Source organism: Paralichthys olivaceus, chromosome 12 (genome assembly GCF_024713975.1).
Source record: "Paralichthys olivaceus isolate ysfri-2021 chromosome 12, ASM2471397v2, whole genome shotgun sequence".
Taxonomy (NCBI): Eukaryota; Metazoa; Chordata; class Actinopteri; order Pleuronectiformes; family Paralichthyidae; genus Paralichthys; species Paralichthys olivaceus.
Genome location: NC_091104.1, coordinates 25,206,660 through 25,227,234, shown reverse-complemented (window position 1 = coordinate 25,227,234; position 20,575 = coordinate 25,206,660). Strand labels below are relative to the sequence as shown.

The following is a 20,575-nucleotide window of genomic DNA, read 5'->3' as shown; positions in this document are numbered from 1 at the left end:
AGAATAATATGCAAAAAAACCAAGTGGTCTGAAAACTTTCTGAAACTGTGAAAAAATAAACATCAAGTTAACGTTTCAGGTATCTTATGTATTGATTTAATGTATCAATTTCTCAGCAGAACACAGAGTTATTCATGACAAATCTTTAATTTCTCCCCATGGATTCTATATTTCACGTAACTGTCAAAATAATTACTTGAATATTCTTAATTTGACTCCCATTGAATAAACCACTGAAAACCCTAATGTTTCTATTGACCTTTTCTGTAGGACAGGGTGTGGAAGCTCTCTGGGTTGTTAAGGGCCCAGGAGACATAATTAATAATCATTTTCAAAAAGTAACTCAGGAAAGGCAGCACTTAAGTTTTTCTAAGAAATGAAATGACATATATATGTGTCTTTATGTGTGTGTGTGTGTGTGTGTGTGCGTATAATAGTACCACTCATAAAGACATTAAACGAAGGCCGTATCTCCTCTCCTTACTGTCTGTATGTAAACTCATATCGAACTGAACTTGAATGGAGAGTAGATGAATTTAATTCAGTGAAATAAAAAAGGCAACTGAACATTTACTTCAGCATTTTCATGACAAAACACAGCACACAGCAAAAAACATGTGTTCACCTGCAAACACGTGTACACGACAAAGGAAGTGACACGGCCACTGTGCCTGCAACACACACAATCCTGGGACAGGGCAACACGACATCCATGCACTTTTCGTCCTGTAATCGTGGATCAGTGCTCCGTCAATCGGTTGATCATTTCAACTGCAGCACCACCTGCAAGACACAAATACAGGTCAATGTTTTCATCTTGGCAATAAATAATAGAACCACTGTAATGCGATTGTGTCGCTCTTGATTAAATCATACGGTAACTCCATATCATTTATGCCATTTTAGTTTGGTCTTAACTTCTGCAGCCAAGTGGGAAAAAATGGAAAACATGCAGCTTTAAAGGGACATGTTGGTGTTTATGTATCCTTATTGTTAATGGATCCTATTAAAGAACAAATTCAACACTACTTCAGTCGATATCTTAATGTCTTTTCAATCTTCACTTAGAAACGCTGCTGTTTTTACTTGAAATGAAGTCGTTTTATCACTGAGCAAAAGCTTAACGTGTGAATTTCGAGTCGCTGACAGGAAGTGCTGTGCCTGACACGACTGCACCAGCTCGCCAGATGGTTCCTCACCCGTCATCCACGGCGTGTTCATAAATAGAGGCTGAGAGAGAAGGGAGATGGTCTCAGCCTGACAGACTCTGAGGGGTGAGTGTGATAACACCACTCGTCCTATCTGTGGCTCTCAGACTCCAAGTTCCACTGACTCCTACTTACGTCATAAATCTTTAATATAGCCCATAGAATATTGTATTTTATTCATATGCTTTTTAATAAACAAGTAAATAAAGTAATTTCCCCAGAGAACCAAACACTGTGTGCCGCACAGCTTCTGTCTGCTTGTTATAGAACAATGAAAATAAATAAATGACACAGTCATTCTGATATTCTATTCCCCATGTCCACACAAACGTGTGTGTGTGTGTGTTAGTTTGTATTCACTGTTTCTTAATGGGGGAAAAATGAATGTTTTTTACCACATAACACACTTTGCTTTTTTATGTTTACGATACTGTTCCGTACATCCTGGCATTTATGTGGCCAGCAGTTAACTAGATCACTTCCTGTATGGCTTGATTAACAGTAGCCTCAGAAAATCTTCACTTTGTGCACGCTGAATTATCACATCCACCATGGAGGTTATGTTTTCACCCCTGTCCATTTGTGTGTTTGTTAACAAGATTCCACAAAAACATCTGAGCAGATTAGTGGAAGAATGTAGAATGTTTTTTTTTTTTTCGCATTCTTTAAAATGTTCACTCATTTCCAAAGGAATAATTCATGAATCATTATTGAAAAAAAAATCAGAAATTTTAAAATCTGTAGTTTGCGCTTTGATTGACTAGACGACTGTTGGGGCTTATCGAAGGTATATGCTCTCCACTGAGTGTCTTTCTGCTGTTCTCAATGTAATTTTAAACTATTTAATCTTGAATCTATGGACAACATCCCAAATGGCAAAGTGAAAATGTGAAATTTTAAGCTGAAACCTCTCATTTACATAAGTAAGCAGACCCTTCATTCAGTATTTTGTAGAAGCCTCTTTGGCAGAACATACAAGTTTTCTTGGGTGCGAACCAACAAGTTTCACACGCCGGGATTTTGAAGGGGAACAATATTTATTAAATTTCCTACTACCTAGAAAAAGCTCTGGCTTTATACTGTAACTGTCCTGACACCCAGGTTTTGTTCTTCATCAGAGTTAAACTTTTAACAGCTGGCAGTGTTTCCTCTGATACCTTATAAATGTCTAATATCTGAATCATTCATATTTGAAAAGTGCCAGTGTAACCCTTGGTCTAACTTAGAGCCTCTCAGCTGTGGGATCATCTGTTAAAAAAAAAAAGAAAAGAGCTGGAGCTAAAAGTTCTGTTATTCTTTATTATTTTCTATACTAACAAACCACACCCCAGAAACTGTCGGTGGGTCAGTTACCAGGTTTTTTTAACTCCACCGAGGAGGTAATGTTTTCATCAGCGTTAGTTAGTTAGTTGGTTCACATACGCAAAAACTACTGAACTGATTACCATTCATTTTTTAAAGGGGTGGGACCTGGCACAAGCAAGAACCCATTCAATTTTGGAACAGATCTAAATAAATATGCAGCTGCAGGAAAACATTTTTGACTGTCTTTACAGTGTTTTTAAGAGGATTAATTCAATCGATGGTGGCAGCAGTGATGAACACGCACGTACATGAAGGTCACTCTCACGAGATCTGGAGGGACAGGCACGCAGACTCAAGAGATAACCGCATTACATGCCACTTGCGGGTGCGCGCAAAACTGCAGCTGAAACTATGAGGTAAGGCCGTCTGCGTGGACTGTAAAAATATTTCTGCACGATAGCGCAAGCGAGCACATGACAAATAGTGCTGCACACAGCTATACAACACAGTGACAAGAGCCAAACACCAAAACAGTTATTATGATAAGTGTTTTATCATTTTTATCTTTCATTATGAATCTGTGGCGGAACTAATTAGATAATGGCAGGCTGCCACAGTCAAGATAATTAATAGGAAACACTGCTTTGACATGACGTGATAGAGCGTTAGCCTTTGTGGAAGTATGCACTTTCAGAGCACCACGCTAGCTTTAAAAAAAAAAAAACCCAGCCGACCCTTAATTCTATTTCATTTGTTCTTATTTGTTCTCTCTGCTCAGACTCGCATGACAACTGATAGTCACCTGACTGGAGTCCAAATCATTCACAATAGAAACGTCGAGGCCCAGAGCAGAGCGTGTTCTAAAGGTAAACTCTCCCCCATGCAAACAAGACACACACGCAGTATTTAGCATTCCTTTGTGTCTACCTTATTAGCAGCCTCCAGCGAACTGATGAGGGTGTTTAGCTCCTCTCGGTTCATCTCCATGGTGACGGGCCGGAGGTCTCCGTTCTCTCTCAGGTCCAGACTGAGGCTGAGCAGAGGAGTGTGGAGGGATGAGATCTTATCACTGGACAGAGCCAACTGGGAGAAGAGGACGGGGCACAGGAAGAGAGGAGGTGTGATGAGAACACGGTGGCACTGCGGGAACAGCCTGAGGGGACAGTCTGTTTCCTGACATCATTTGAACTTTGGTATGAATTGTCCTCATGGGGCTGTGTTCTCAATATTGTGCTATATTCAGCCAACACAAAAGATCCAGGTCAGTCACTGGCAAGAGCATCCTATATTCTGTTTTAGTCGTCAGTATTAATACCTTTTCAATTTTTCAAAATGACAGACACACACAGTGTTATTTCTGTGACATGTGAATCATTCTGTCTCGAAATACAAAAACGTTCTGACCTTCTGACTATACAGCTTGCCTTAGCTCAAATAATCCACTGTAGGATATATATATATACACAGTATATACACTGCTCAAAACTAATTAGGGGACATTTCATGGTCACAGTAAAACACCAAGTCAGTTAAAATCAGGTTTATCAATCTGTCCATTTAGAAAGCACAAGTGGCAAAAGCTAAGTGCAGGACGATGCCTGGCCTCATGTGGCCAGAGTGTGTAGACAGTTCCACCATGACGAAAGCATTGATGCCATGGACTGGCCCTCATGTTCCCCGGACCTAAATCCTATTGAGCACCTATGGGAGATTATGTATCGTGTACCCGATGCCACCATGTACTGCCACAGACTGTCCAGGAGCTCACTGATAACTGATCCAGGTTTGGAAGGAGATGATCTTGATGATTTTGGTTTCCATTGACCTTTGTTATGTAATTTTGTTCTCAACAAGTTATACAGTGTACAGCAGAAAGGATTTTCAACTTGAATTATTTGCTCATCAAGATCTGATGAGTGATTTATGTGTTCCCTTACTTTTTTGAGCAGTGTATTTTGTAGTCAGGGAGATTACATTCTGGAACCAGGCTGACCAGCTCCAAGATGAATTGTGACCATTAAACATTTAAACATGGGGCAAATAAATATGGAGCGGAAAATGCCAATGTACAGGACTGTATTCATAATTATTTTAGGAGTGAAGGAACTACGCATCCCATGAATCATTGTGAATGATCCCTTTCCAGAGCTCTTGAATTTAACCTTGCTGTTGGCATAGTGTTGCAATATATTGTCTCATATGTATGTATATAGTGTTTCCTATAGTGTATAATGTAGTAACTTGGTGAAGTAATGTGTAAGTGTTTTTAGCAACATTACAGTACTTTGTTTTCAACTGCGTCACTATTACACCTGAGGAGTGAGGGTAGTACTTCTCCTTGACATTGCCGATCCTACATGTTCTTTCATTACAAACCATGATTCTTTTATTGATGCCGATATCATTTCATGCAATCCTGCTGCTCATTTATGTGTCATGGTTAGAGTAGTTGTAATTGTATCAGGGAATTAGATTCACATTATCTTTTTATGCCACATAAGCAAATATATTGAAAGATAAACATTTAAATACGGAGAATATGGGGTTGCAACATTGTCATGTATGCGTCTCATCTTGCCAGCTGTCACTTGATGTGTGCCAAATGATCACCTGCAGGAGACCATCTGTCCCGCGTGTTGCCATGTCTCATGCACGCAATAAGAAGAGTCTCGCCAAAACTGGGAGTTTGCAGTGTGCCAATGCTTTAACGCCTCTTCACTGATTTTAGAATATGATGGTAAATCTGAAATACAGGACAGAGCCGGTGAAACGCAAACACGCGCAGCGTCCGGTCACCTTCAGCTGCCAGTCAAAATCCTGCAGAGTAGCAGAGGAGATGCAGTTGGTTCTGTCCAAAAGAGCGCGGTGGATCTCCTCCTCTCTGGCTCGTAGCACACTGAGCAACATCTCAGCGTGGCTGCTGACCACATCTCTCAGCCCAGCCAGCACCTGTACACAGAGAGACAGGAGGAGAGCTGAGAATCTGACCTGAGAGCAGCTACAACCACCAGATCAGCCCCTCTTCAACATGCTTCCTTCACACAGAACATGTGCCGTGTTCGTCATCATATGGAGGTCACAAAACACAGCTCAACATCATGGACCTGGACGTGTTTAAACTAATGATCTTGTGAGTAGTCTATTATCTTTGATAGCCCAGTAATCAAAGACAACTCTCTCTCCTCCTGTCTCAGTACCAACCTCTTCATCTGAGCTGTTGTTCCCCACTGCCAGACGGAAGAAGGCAGTCAGGGAGTCAAGCAGCGCCAGCCACTCCTCCAGGCTCCAGGTGGCGCTGTAATCCGCCCGGCGAGGAGCATCCCGGCCACACAGTCCATCCACCACCTTGTGACAAAGCTGCACACCAGACAGTACTGAGGACTGCATACTCATTCAGTAGAGTCTGTGTACTTATGTTTAAGATTTTGGTTTTTAAAGCAGTACATGAAATCTAACTAATCTGATCTAATTTGACTGCTGTGTGTTGATCTGGGGACACGGCTTGAATGGCTATATACCACCAGTCTTGTGTGTTAAGGCTGACCAATCAGAGATCTCGGAGATGGAACTGATTTAATCTTTCAGTGCAAATCTTTAGATTTAGATTGAAGAGAGATGACGAAGACTCAGTCAAAGAATGAGCAGTGGACGGCACAAACCCATTTAGATCCCTAAGACTGACAGACACTGATCAGTAACTGTGTTGTAATTCAGTAAAACATATCACATTCGTAAAAAACATATAACAAAAAACTAAATTATATATTATTGTATCTGTTTTCTTTGATTTTAGACTTTGTATTATATCATTAGCTGTCTTTGATTTGAAAATATATTGTATTGATTTAGTCATATTATTATATTTGTCCTCTTCTTGATCCACTTTGTAAAGGCTGTTTATATACTATATAATATATAATATATAATATATATATATATATAATATATTATTTAGACTATTTTAAGATGCATTACATATGTCAATGTATTTATTGATTATAGCCGAACTCTGACACTTGTTATAATTTTGGTGCCACACTAGACTCCATACATTTTAAACAACGGGACAATGAATAATAACGTATATAATGAACTCCCACATTTAGATACAACACACACACTTTGCCAGCGGCCTCTTCGCTTCCGAGCTTTGCTTTGACAGAGGTTGGAGTGTTTCACTATGGAAGACGTGTGATCCATAAGGATCAGAAACTTAACTCATCTTTAAAAACGATCGTATTTGCTGCTGGCAGGTTCGGAGAGACTGCGATGAGCTCTCCGTGAAAGCTCTGAAGGTAAACTGGGACTGTTCTCTCATCGCTGCTGCCTGAGTCGCTCGAGGAGGCCGGACTCGTGCCGTGGTTGCTGAGTGAAGCTGGGCACTCACCTTCAGACAGTCCGTGACAGGTAACCTGCTCAGTGAGGCCACCATGTTTTCATTTTCACTGCACTTCCGCCTCCTGCTGCTGATGATCAGCTGATGTCAGTCACATGACGCCGCGAGCTGCGTTCAAAGAGCTCGGTGAAACTAGCTTCTTCGTCTCCAGTGAGTTGTTTCTAAATGTGTGCAGGGGTATTTTGCTGTAGAAAAACAGTTTGATCTGTTTTAATCATGTTTAGATTTATTGTATTGATTCATCACTGGTGTTAATTTTTGCTGGGACGCTGAATTCAATTGTGAGACTTAGGATTTAGCGTGACCTTGATCATAGTTATGGGGGCAGCACTCAATTCATAGAAATCACTCGATCGCTGAACTTACCACAAAGGCCCAGCAATTCAAGACGTAGTGTTGTCTTGAACGGAATTGATTTCTTATTGCTTATACAGGGATAATCGTTGAAAACATGGCGCGGTGTCAGTGAAGTTCGGTTGTGCTACGCTGTGCTGGAGGTGCGGAACGTCTCGCAGCTCGGGCACTAGTTCACATCCTGGTTTGTGATGCGGAGCGGCTGTTTATGAGCCGCTCTCCCCGCCTCGCTCATCCTCATGCGCCGACACACAGGGATGTCGTGACCCGGGGGGCCCAGCGGAACCAAACGTCAGAGGCGACGGACAGCGGCCGGGTGAGTGTTTGTGAGTGTGGCTCCAGGCGGCGGGCGATCGCTTCGTTGATTTCAGTAATGGTGAACCAAACGCAGGCGAACACACAGCGAGGAACGAGGTATCAACGGATCCTCCGGTGAACTGCTGCTTCATCACAAGAACCGATCACAAGAACGGATCACAAGTACAGATCACATGTACAGATCACATGTACAGATCACAAGAACAGATCACAAGTACAGATCACATGTACAGACGCTCTATTTGTCTGTGGACTTGTTGCGACGTGTAACCGACAGATTAAACCAGCACATTAGATCCCTCTGAAACGCCTGAGGTGATAAGCAGGCACATCAGAAGAGTGTAGATACCATAGCCCGAGGAGACCTTCCCATTAGTGTTGTTTTGACCAAAAGTGAAAAATGAAATCCTCTGGATCATCTTGATTTTGATGCCATACACGTTAATCACACTACATCATGCATACATGCAGAAAGCTGAACTACAACATGTATGTTTTATTCATTGGTGTCAGAAGGAAGTGTGAAAATTCTGGTAGTTTGCACAGTTTGAATTATTCCAACGTCTAACTCACACACAGCTCTTTCTGACATGAGATGTTACTGACCACAGCAGAAGTGTACACATCATAACCAGCATGAAATGTAATGTCTTGAATTGAATCATCTGGATGGCTTTGTAATCAGGCTCACTTGTAATAGCCTTAAAGTTATCTAATGCATGAAAGAGGAATAAGAACATCTATATTATTCATAGACATGTCATCAATTCAAATGAAAAAACTTAAAAAGTGTTTTTTATAAAACTGTTTTACATTCAAATAAACAACTCAAATTCAATTAACAGTGAGAAACCATTGGGTTAGATTAACATTTATACATTCAACCTCTCTTCTAATGGGGTTGTCAATAATACTAGGTTACAATAGTAGGTTAGGCTCATTGTTGCTGTCTGGCTCATCCTCTGCTGAAGTCAGTGGGATTTCTTGCATCTTGTGTGCATTGTGCAGTGCTGCACGTGCAGCAGTAATGTTGCTGTCTGCAGACGGTGGTGCAACTCCACATTCAAGAACAGGCAGTCTTGTGTTCCATTTTCTCTTTCCCCCCTCAGCTACTCTTGTTCACTCTGTGCATGAGAGAAGTGGAGTGTTATTTTAAGCAGTGCATCTGAGATCATTACAATAAGTCTATGGCCTCATAGTTTCACCCACTGTTATTTATTATGTTTTTCCTCTTGCTATTGATCGATTGACTTTATTGTCCATCTTGGTGGGAATTTGTCTTTGGCTTGTCCCAAAGTACAGCAAGAAAGACATACACTACACATTACACAACACACCATTAAAACATATACAACATACAAAAGTGCAACTGAGTGGGTAGAATTAAGAAAAATACCAATTTATTTGAAAACAAGTCTTCCCTAATACAGTCATTCTGTGGACAGGTCTTGTGCAGTATTGAGAATAACAGACATCTTGTTCATATCTGGGCCCTGGGGCCCTGAATCAGCAGCCAGATGGGAGAAACCTGCAGCTGTTGTGTGATGTATCTGCAGTTGGGTGTTTAGCTCTTCCTGTGAACAGTTCTGTCAAATCGCAAAGTTGTTTTTGTGAACATCAAAACTCCCCAGCTTCCTGATTTAAAACTATCGCTGGTATGCCTCTTCTCATTGGATGTTGGGTGTGATCTACGGTCGTGACATTTTAGGTAGTTAAGATGTGCTACAGGCTGGATGCGAGTATGTTAGGGCAGAGTGTAATTTAGGCATTAGGCCTGGGAACCGGCGTCATCAGTCATCGCGGTGGAGATATCCGTTATGACCACACAGGCAGCATCCAGGGAGAACATGGTTACCACAAGTGAAAGTTTGAGGCCAGGCTCACTCAGGATCCATGAAGCATGTGTGAACCTGGTTTGAGGACTGCGTCATAATCACTTGGGTGTTGATGTGGTCATTTATATTTATATAAGGGCCCTCAGTTGTGCTCAGGGCAGTGATTTGAATGCATGTTTCATTTATAACTAAAACTTGTCTGAAAAAGATGCATTTCAGTTTTGACAGATGAGCTGCATCTTTCATATTGTTAAAAACTGTAAAGTTGTGACGACATACGTTTCTCAACAGCTTTAGTCTATTTGATGAAGTAGTTGAATCCTGCACAAGGTCCTTCACAAAAACTATACTATTTTTGGAAAAGGGTATGTTTTAATGAGCCGGGTGTTAGTGTTTATCTTCTCTCGGGGAATCTGCCTGCATGTCTCTGCCTTTACCATCTTCTGGCATCTCCTCACCTCTAAGGACACTGCAGACACTCCCAAGGTATATTGAAGATAGTAGTGATGGTAAAACTAAAAACACATCAGAGAGAATTTCCAGTTAAAATGATCCTCTGAGATGGTTAAATACAGCATCTCATGAGTGGAGCCTGGAAACAGTATAGCAGCAGATAAATGCCAGTTGGTTTGAACCACATGTTCAGATGTGAGTAATGTCTGTTCATAGTATCCACACCAGAGGTTATGTGCAAGTGTAAAAACCATGCAAATTTCCCTTTAGACATTACAGTCAACTTATGTTGACTCCATTAATGGTTGATGCAAAAATCCTCATGAATATGACCTTTGTTCACAAACATGGTGTCTGTCAATACAAGTAGATGTTGAATGTTGCACTTTTTAAGGGTTAGCTAGAAATAATCTAATAGCTAGGAAGATGACAAGCTTGATCAGAAGGAGAATTAGTGAAGAAGCGTTGTTGCTGTGGAGCTGCTAGAATCAGATTTTAAAATTCTCCCAAAGTTTGTCCTGAAGATCTGTCACAGAGTGATTGCTGATACAGCACATGAAATTGGAGGACACTAAACTTAATAATTTTTTGAAACTTTTTATATACATATATGTTTAAATATAAACACCAGAGTTGACGATGGTTATTAGACATCATCTTCTTAAGGTGTATAGTCAGAAGAGAGGTGTCTTTAGTCTGCGGCAGAAGATGTGTAGACTTTTTGATGCCAATGGAGAGCTCCACCATTTAGGAACCAGGACAGCAATCAGTCTTGATTTTGTTAAGTGGTTAGCTCACAGTGAGGGAGCAGCAAGCTGATTGGCCGATGCAGAGTGGAGCGGACGTGCTGGGGCGGAAGGTTTGACCATGTCCTGGATGTAGACTGGACCCGATCCGTTCACAGCTCGGTACGCAAGTACTAGCGGATGCGGGCAGCCACTGGTAACCGGTGAAGGGAGCGGAGGAGCGGAGCAGTGTGAGTGAACTTAGGAAGGTTAAAGACCAGTCGAGCTGCTGCATTCTGGATGAGCTGCAGAGGTCATATTCATTTTGTCTATTTCATTGCTGGAGAAACAAACATGTAGCACTTATAGTTTGGCTTTTTGATGCTAATGTACGAACAAGATACATGCTGGGTTTGCGCTCTCATGGTTTAATGCACTTAGTGTGAGTCGCTTTGTTAGTTTGTTTGTGATTACAGTTCACTGGTCTAACCAGTCAGTTTAGCTTATGATCATATCATTTAAAAGCTCTCAAACATTATTGTGAAGATCCTTCAGGGGTTTTTTTGTAGCAACCTGACATGGATAAGGTTTTAACTATCCACATTGTATTGAGTCAGACACAGTCTAAATAGTTGTAATTATTTCCAGTCAGAACAACACAGCTTCAGATAGATGCAGTGAAGGCAGTGGAGATCATGTGACCTGATGGGTTTCAGTCGTCTGGGTCTGTGCTGTAAACACCCAGCTTCTCTTCCGTCCTAAATACTGAGAATGATCATTGTATCAGCACTGCCACTGCCATAAGAAATGTTTTTAATTATGTGTGTGCATGTTCTATCTCATGATACTATTGTATTGAACTGATTTTCAAACCGCTTCTGGAAAGTCATGGTGAACATTGGTTATTTTTAGGAAGTGGATGCGTTGCACTGCGCAGGCTGGGATTTATAAAAGTTTACTTCCCCTAAATACACACTCCACAGTTTGTCAGATTGCATTCTGGGCGAACTGGAAAAACAATTGACATCCTGCCTTTGACGTGGGATTATAGGTCAGAAGCATCAAATAATGAAGCTTGCAGACTGGTTCAGCACATGTGGTACAGTTACTGCAGAACTGTTTCAGGAAGCAAGGGGGGTCAACTGCCTCAACTGTCAACTTTTAAAACAGTGTGCTTGTGAAATGCAAATAAAGCAGAGATTTATATCTTTCTGTGTGGGTTTAACAACAGTCTTCTTCAGCAGCGATCAAGCTCCACTATCCTTTTTTAAATTCTATTATTTGCTTAAACAGCAACTCCTGCTGTAACTTCAGTTGTTGTTACTTATCGCTGTAAGTCACTGTCTCACCTGTGTGCTGAGAATGATGTTTGGTAAGTTAGGCATGTCACAGATCCCTGTGATAGAGTTGTGTGCTTTCGTGCGGAGCCGCAGACTTGAGAAAGACCAGACCACACAAGATAGTAGACAGCTATTTTATCTTTACCTGAATCGTAAATGTCTACATATAATATTATTCATAGTGAGCTCAGGCAATGAACCACTCCTTAAAATTAGATCTGTGAAGAGACACTTCCTTTCTTTGGCAGCTTTTTACCTTGGTGTGTTTGTTTTGTTTATTAGCAAGATTATGCAAAAACTACCGGACTGATTACCACTAAACAAGGTGGAAGAATGTGTTGTGGGTCATGGAAGAACTCATTACATTTTGGTGTGTATCTGGATTTGGAGAGTGGATTCAGGATTATTTTTCACTGTTTGAGAGATAGGGCTTTGTGACCAAATTTAAATGGTCTGTATTTATTTAGTGCGTTTCTAGTCTTAAATAACCACTCAAAGCACTTGTACAGTACAGTTTGCCATTTACCCATTCACACAGCCAAGGACACTTCGGCATGCAGGGTTCGAGGCGGCCCACTCTACCCCTCAGCCGCCACTTTAAGGCAACTACTGGGCCTTGGTGCATTGTCAGTTAGTCTATTCTGCATCCAAACTATCAGTATATCATGGTGAGTGAACATCTTGAAAAAAGTGAAAGGAAAGGAATTGAAATAATGATGATGTAATGAGATTCCATTTATCTAACTCTACATCTTATGACTTCACAACATGAGTGCCCTAACTCTATTTTCTTGGGTTCCCTTGAACCGTTGTTTCTCACATGTACTTCACTGATCTTTAAAACTTGCTGACAGGCTGGATGATTACAACCAATTACCATGATGCATTGTTTGTGCTTCCTCTCTGTAGGAAGAGGACTTTTGGAAATCCCACCAGGAAGCAGAAAGGAGCAGGCCACAGAGGAGGGGGCCCAGACACTCCCACAGCCCAGCTGCGTAGATGGAGCGGCTCCACTGGGTGCGGCACCGCTGTCGGACGCTGCTAGCTGGAGACTCAGGGGGAGGCTGGTACTCTTCCCCCGATGGCCTGCCCAACAAAAGCTTCCTCGACACCTATTTCTCTCCACATAGAGTCAGTGGGAAGCGGAGAAGTGTGTTTGCGCGCCATGGGCCCCACCAACATGAGTGTGAAACCATCTCCAAAAACTACAAGGGCAATGCCATCCGCACTACCAAGTACAGACTTTTGACCTTCATCCCCATGAACCTTTTCCAGCAGTTCCACAGGTCAGATCATGACTTTGACAAGTAGCTAAAAATAATAAAATTGAATAACTGCTTTTTTTAATCATCACGGTGTTGTGAAGAGAACAATAATCTTTGTTCCAACTATTCTCAAGACTTTATGTCGGCAAAGTGGATGGAGTGACCCAATGGGTGAGTGGTTGGGTGCGCCTAGTCTTGATCATCTGGTTTGACTCCCAGCTGGCCCTTCATAGCGGCTACTGCATGTCTGTCGCACCCTCTATCCCAGGAAGGGTCTTACCTGCTTACCTTGTGAGCGACTAGGATTTTAACAGTCACTCTCCATCTTACAGATTCATTTGCTCACTAACTGTCATTATGCTTTAAATAGCACCTAAAGGGTTACGAGAAACAGAAGAATCTAATACACATCAGGACAGGAGTTGTTCATTTTACAGATGCATCGACTCCGCTATGGATACACCTGGTGTCCACTGCAGAGCTGTAGAGCTACTTAAACCGAGAAGTTTGGAAACACTTTAGTTTGAAAACTTCTGGCGCTGCGTTTTATTCTGGACAGGCAGAAACTCAGATGTTTGTAAATGATGACGTAGACACTCTTGCTTATTGAGTCATTTGCTCTTTGCTGATTTGTCAGGGGTCTATATGACCCCTTCAGCAGGAAGCAACCAGAATTAGCCCCCACTAGTGGCGTAGCATGCAACATGGATAGTCAGTGACAAGCATTGCAAACCCTGTTTTTGCTAACAGCTGTTGTACAGTTAGATTCTGCAATTTACAATGTTACAACTACTTACATGCATAGGAGACAAGCTATTAATCAAGCAATCTGCAACGACTCTGCAGCTAACAACCAAATGCTTCCTGTCTACACTGGCGCATACATGTTCAGTGCTCATGTAGTCACGTGATGTGCATGTTAGTAGAGATGGGAATTAAAACTGATATGCAGCCGAATGTGGACAGAGCTGGTTTAGCTTTTCAAATGAAAACTTGGTAGTATAAATGTAGCCTTACTGTCCCTTTTATGACTTCCAGTAATGTTGTAATGATTATCTTTTGGGTGGAACTTTGACCAGTTGGGTTCCTTTGACAGAGAAGTCCCTGGTGGTGATGACTTGAATGGTCGATTAGAGGAGTAAATCAATCTTGTACCTGCACCTTGTCTCTGAGGCAAGAGGTTAAACACGCTTTTCTTTTCTGCCTCGTGAGGTCATAGGCATGATGTTGACATCAGATCTGGAGTACAGGCAGCTTTTCATTCCATTTCTACCAAAGTGTCGGTCAGAATGAGGCTTTCGAAGATCCCGTGGTATCTGGTATCATGAATCCGTCTCTCCTTTACAAAGACATCACGAGGGTACTTATGCTGCATTTTCATTACCAGATCACTGGGAAAACAATGACATCATTAGTGCAGTAACCTCCTCACTGAGTCAGACTGAGGAAGGAGTTCTAACTGTAGAGTAATGAAGAGTAATGAGGCGTTTTTATGGGTCATCAGAATCATTTGCTCTCAGGTTTTAAATGAGAGTTTCTAACAAACCTCTTGTCCAAAATAGACTCACTTTGTCCTGTGAAGTGCATCACATATTATTAATAGTTTGTTCATGAACAGACAAAAGCAATATTGGCAAATGAAATAATTCCCACAGTGTATTATGCTTAGCCTTAGTTTAAATATTTGGATATTATTTATTTTCTATGAGGATATTGTTCATGTTCCACCTCAGTGAATAGAAAATTGCTGTTTCCAATTTTCCCCACAGATAACAGTGTTTGATCAAATATAGAAAGCAATTTGCTCATGGTTGGAATAATGTCGCTTGTGCTTAAGAGCTCTGCCTCTTTCATATAAAGACACTTGTATTTGGATCAGTAAACCCAGAGACAGCCAGCTTCATGAAACCATCCAGAATCACCAGTGTAAGGGAGAGTCCGAATGAGTTGGCGGTGCTCTGCTCGGGGTACAAAGTGACATCGGAAACGTAATTCAGTTACTCACACACACACACACACACACACACACACACACACACACACACACACACACACACACACACACACTTTCCCAATGGTGTTCTTTTGGCACAGGTATTATCAGTTCTCTGTATCATGAAGCCGATCACTGGTGACCTTGTATTACTGGTATCATGAAGCTGGTTACCAATTGGTTCTGTCAACTCAGGGTTTTCCAGTCCAGCTACAGCTCTGTTCCATTTGAGTTGAGTTTTTAATTACAAGCCAGCCACAAACTTTAAGAAACATGGGAATAGTACTTATATTTAACAACAATAATACTTAAAATTAAGTCACTGTAACAGTTAAATGTGATAGTCAGTTATGTAAAGTACAGACAATTTGATATAAAAAATAGACATGCTGTAGCAACATAAGGACTAATTGGCAATTATATTAATGTAAGGCTACATTTGATTTTAAGATTTTATTTTGAAGAAGACTGAGTTTATGATCAAATGAATAACCTCTTCAGAATGTGTGGTAGTAACAGCTAAAAGTAAAGTTTAAAGTTAAAACACTCGTAACACTCATTTGTTATTTAGCAGGATTAAGCAAATGGATGGGGCATGACCCAAAGAAGAGCTCATTGAACCTTTGGTGTGAATCCAGATCGGGCGGGTGGGCATGGGAAATTTTTTACCATTAAAATCTTTGATTTCACAAAGAATGATGGATATGGATGAAACAAATCTGGCATGTTCCGGAGACTTATTTTTATGAGTGTGTGATTCTGTGCATTTTGAATCAAGTGAATTTAAATGTGTTTTGATAAAGGGGACTGTTTGGCCTTGGCTCGGGTATTGAGTTAACTGCGTACCATCCTAGGTTTTGAATTTACTTTTGAAGAAAATACTTTGGGACTGATGTGATGCATGATTGATGATCTCAGACTGCAGAATATTACATTCAATCACACAACAAAATACTGTAGCATGTGTCAGATGATGAAGTTTCAACATAAGGCAGCAGGGGGCTCAGTCACAGTTTATGTTGACAATAACTTTCAATCAGTAAAACACAAAAACAATAGTGCTGACATAATATTATGATTCCATTCTTTCCTCGTCTGTTCATGCAGCTAGTTTATTTTATTTTTGGAGATCTTGCTCTGAAACTGTGTTTCCACCTTAATACAATGGAGGTGGATTAGCTCCTGGATTGGAAAAAAAACCCATTAAATTAAACAATAACAATTCTTTTGTGTAACAATGTCCTTAGATACATTTCAGACCTCTTATTATATGTGAAGTACTTTTGAATAATCTCTGTTGACCGTATGCTCTGTATATTTCTGTCATTTGACTGAACCAACACTTCACTCAAACCTTACAGGGCCGTTTACCATCCTCCAGGGCTGAATCTCTTTCAGATGGAACACACCCAGTGTCCAGACATTTGTGTTTGCATTTTTTTCAGTCCTAATGTTTTGGTCTTAAAAGTCTGTGTCATTTGAATATAAAGTACTGGTGCAGTATATTAATCTTTGTGTTTTTAAAGGTCACAACTGATGTTTAAATCTGTTTACAGCTGCTTTTTGGACGTGTTGTGGTCACACTTACTTCATAAAAATTAGTTGATCTGGTCTTTCCCTTGCAGGGCTGCCAACCTCTACTTCCTTTTTTTGGCGTTGTTGAACTGGGTGCCTGTGGTTGAGGCCTTTCAGAAGGAAATTACCATGATTCCTTTGCTGGTGGTTCTCACGGTCATCGCCATCAAAGATGCACTGGAGGACTACAGGCGCTATTTGTTCGACAAGAAGGTCAACAACAATGTTGCACGGATATTCTGTGGGTGAGTGGACCTCTTTTCGGGTTAAGTGGACAATGCCAGTGACAGATATGTTTATGAAATTCATTCACGGCTCTAACCGGGTTGTCAAAATGACAATGTGCATAAAACAGGTGGACGGAAACCATTTGTAAACTGGTTTGAAAAACTGCTCTGGATGCATGTTGCAGAACAGCAAGCAAACTCGTCAAATTAGAACCATGAAGTGAAACATACTGATTCTGTCACTGTGTTGTTTTACATGCGATTTAAAGTGGAATCTGATTTCTTCTCACGTGATTCAGAAAAGGTTTCAAGTATCACTGCAACTTTTACTGAGCAACAGCGCCCTCTGCTGCCCAACGTGGTGATTCCTTCTGCTGGGTCTGAGTGATGAAGTGGATTTCATGTAAAGAAAAACCCAAGTCTATCAATGTGTTGAGCTCTGTCCACCCAACAGAACTGAAACACAACAGAGTGGTGGATATTCCCCATGATCCTCAGCTCCCTGAACGAGAAGAGCTGCTGCTGCTAAATCTGTTAAAATTCTAATATTGAAGATCAACATTGGTTTTAAATGACTTCAGTCTTATTAACTGATCTTTAGTTCAGCATTTCTGTTGAACTTGCTGGTTGAAGGTGAGACTGACTGACAGTCTGTTCCACAGCGGTCCTGCTGAGGGCTGGGAATCAAAGTGGGACTCTCTCTTTTACAAGTGAGCGAACCATCAAACAAATTTTGATGCCAAAATTTGAAGGTAAAAAAATAGTGGCTTAGTGTTGCTTTAAATTAAAGCTTTTAGATTTACCAGTTTAGTGACCACAGTAATAGCTGGCCCGTGTGTTCTCTAAGTGTAGTTGCATTTATAATCATCCCAAAAATATACATTTGTTGAACATTTGTGAATGTACAATGTTAACTGTCTCTCTACTCCAGTATCAATAATATTTGAAATGAATCAGCTCATGTTAAAATGACACTGGGAATTTGTCGAACACACGTACATATGCTTTTTATTTCCGTTGGCTGATCCGTTTCTGGGATCACGAGACAATTTACCAAAGGAAGCCTTCCAGTTTAGCATGTTCAAAAAGAGCCCAACATACAAACCAAACAAACAGACAAGCAGGGGTGAATACACACACACACACACACACACACACACACACACACACACACACACTCACACACACACTAACTATAACTATAACTATAAAACAGAACTATCTCAGGTCTGTCTGAATCATCCACATTTACAGAATCACTTTTGTTTTTAATCTGAGGTCACAATAGGAGGAACAGTCAAAATTATTAAAACAAAAGTGAGAACAAATCTGATTTTTCTTCCTCAAAATTAACATATTGTCCAATTTTCACAAAGGTAAAATACCTCAGATGGGTTCATAGGCACTTTATATAAAACATTAATCTCTGGATCATATTCAGTTTTTAGAATCATAAAAATAATACTTATCTCATCTCTAGACCAGGATCCAGTGAAGTCCATCCCAGGTGCTTTCTTCAGTATGAAGTAACTGATAGTTTTCTTCGCAGATGTTCAGCCCGAGTTGTCACCTGTGAGTTGTTCATAGGTGTCTCATCCGTACACATCACTGACACACTCACTCCACTGATGCGATAGTTTAAGCAATCATTAATTAACCTTTTTTCAGTTTGTCAGATCATCAGCTACCTTGTTTCTTGACTCAAACAAGAAGTGAGACTGCGTCAGGCAGCTGTGACTCAGGACGAGAGTGGGTTGTCCTCTAATAAGGTTTATGGTTTGATCCCAGTCTTCCCCATTCTGCTTGTTAAAGTGCCGTTTGGCAAGGTACTGAACCCCAAACTGTCCCTGTGTCATCGAGACAAGAAAAGTGTTTAATAGATACAGAGCATTTACAGTAACTACACAATAGAGTCCACGTTCACATCATGTTGTAGAAATCTTGGTCAGTAACCTCAGATATGATGACCTCTAGTGGCCTGGTTCATACAGGGGACAGCAGCTGCTTTAGAAAGATATGTTCACACTTTGTCATTATGGACTTTTGATTGTAGAGTGATGGACAGAATTATTCTCTGAAGAAATAAGTGAAAGTGTTGAAAACCTCCCTTTCTCACAATGTTTAACTAAGTGGGGAAAAAAAATCCTGGATGCACCCACTGATCTGCAACACAAAAGTGATGGGTTCCTTCTTGGGTCATACCCCACTCCTCCATAAACGTTCCTGGAAATTGGTTTATGTCTCACTAATTTGCAATAGAAAAATATGCTTTGAAAGGATTTTTATGTATTTTTTTATCAAGATAACATATTATTTCCACAAATTGATCCACTAAGTTAAAAATATGAATATTTACCATATCTGTAGAGCATTTACTGGCCACATTTTTTACACTAATCCTATGTGTGACACAATAAATGTTTTTTCCTCCAAAATACATTTAGCAAAAAACATTTATTGTTGAATATACTATATTTCCATGAGTCAGGGTTGTTTTTTTTAGGCTTGTCCTCCTGGGGGCTGGAATATCCCTTTGCCCCCTCCACCTCCTGTGCCTTACCACAACTGTTTGCTGCTGCACTCAGGTGTGTTCCTGCCAGTAATGTTGACTGTTGGAGGATCCATCATTTCAGCGTATGGAATGTTCAGTGACACAGTGACACTTGCAAAACAAGCGTTTTCAAGCTGAAAGTAGGAATCAATGAGAACAGGGATAGAACAGTAATGGACACTCATTGTGAATATCGTTCCTGCTGATCCTTCACACAGGAGCTTAATTCAAGAGAAGTGTTTTACTGTGGCTGTCAGTTTTATTCGTCATGTGCAAGTCAACGCCGGGTCAACAGTACGGTGAAAAGTGTTCGACGAGTAGAAACAGGTCAGCTGTGCAATAATTCAATTAAAATAAAAGCAAGGTAGAAAGGGCTTCATATAAAAAAGTAAACGACAATACAATAATAAAAACTATGTATAGTCAAAGGTGCAGTGTAACATTCAGTGATGCAAATGTGGTGACAATCTGTATGCACAAGTTATTGCAAATTTTCCAGAGGTGAGTTGAGGGAAACTAAAGGCAGTTAAACAGATGTGCAGGGGGTTGTTGGACATAGGTTTCCTTTGAGTTTGGAAACCTGATGGCCTGGTGATAGAAACTGTTCTCTAGTCTGGTGGTTTGTGCAGAACAGTCTGCGTGCTGGATGGCTGTGGTCCTTGGTGATACTGTGTGCTCTGTTATTCTGAAGTCCGGTTCACGTTGCTAGTGTTGGTGCAGGAATTGATCTGGAGGGTTTGTCTGTTTAAGTCACTGCCTCAGTGAAACAATATTATCACGAAGAATCTCTGCTGTTCAGAATCACTGAGGTATACGAGTCTGTCCACTGAGATGGTCTTACAGGAAATCAATGACGGCACACTCCCCGCTGCCGCTCTCAGACGCTCCTCTCTTGCTGTTACACAATCTGTCTTCGAGTCGGCTGTAAAACTTGTACCTTGAGTTTGTTTACAGCGTGCCCTGTAGAGGAGTGCAGATGAGATCCGTCCGCGGGTAGTTAACTATCCACGCACCTCTCGCACTTCCAGTT

General features: G+C 40.9%; 2 protein-coding genes across 3 annotated transcripts in view; one reads left to right on the top strand and one right to left on the bottom strand.

The window, feature by feature from the left end:
- Window positions 1–73: 73 nt before the first annotated feature.
- commd8 (COMM domain containing 8) lies at window positions 74–7,416 on the bottom strand. Its single transcript, XM_069535368.1, has 6 exons — window positions 7,276–7,416; window positions 6,901–7,094; window positions 5,715–5,870; window positions 5,310–5,462; window positions 3,441–3,596; window positions 74–783 (listed from the first exon to the last, which is right to left on the bottom strand). Exons 2-6 carry the CDS (start codon window positions 6,943–6,945, stop codon window positions 763–765), a joined length of 531 nt encoding a protein of 176 aa, XP_069391469.1. The 5' UTR covers window positions 6,946–7,094; window positions 7,276–7,416; the 3' UTR covers window positions 74–762.
- atp10d (ATPase phospholipid transporting 10D) overlaps window positions 7,035–20,575 on the top strand; it is a 39,835-nt gene continuing 26,294 nt past the window's right edge. The window contains exons 1-3 of one of the 2 annotated variants that reach the window (XM_069535366.1): window positions 7,035–7,059; window positions 12,844–13,220; window positions 16,818–17,012. In XM_069535366.1, the coding sequence (XP_069391467.1) occupies window positions 12,934–13,220; window positions 16,818–17,012 (482 nt within the window). In that variant the 5' untranslated portion in view covers window positions 7,035–7,059; window positions 12,844–12,933. Of the gene's footprint in view, window positions 7,060–7,442; window positions 7,580–12,843; window positions 13,221–16,817; window positions 17,013–20,575 lie in introns of those variants that run through there. The other variant, XM_069535365.1, reaches the window with a different exon arrangement.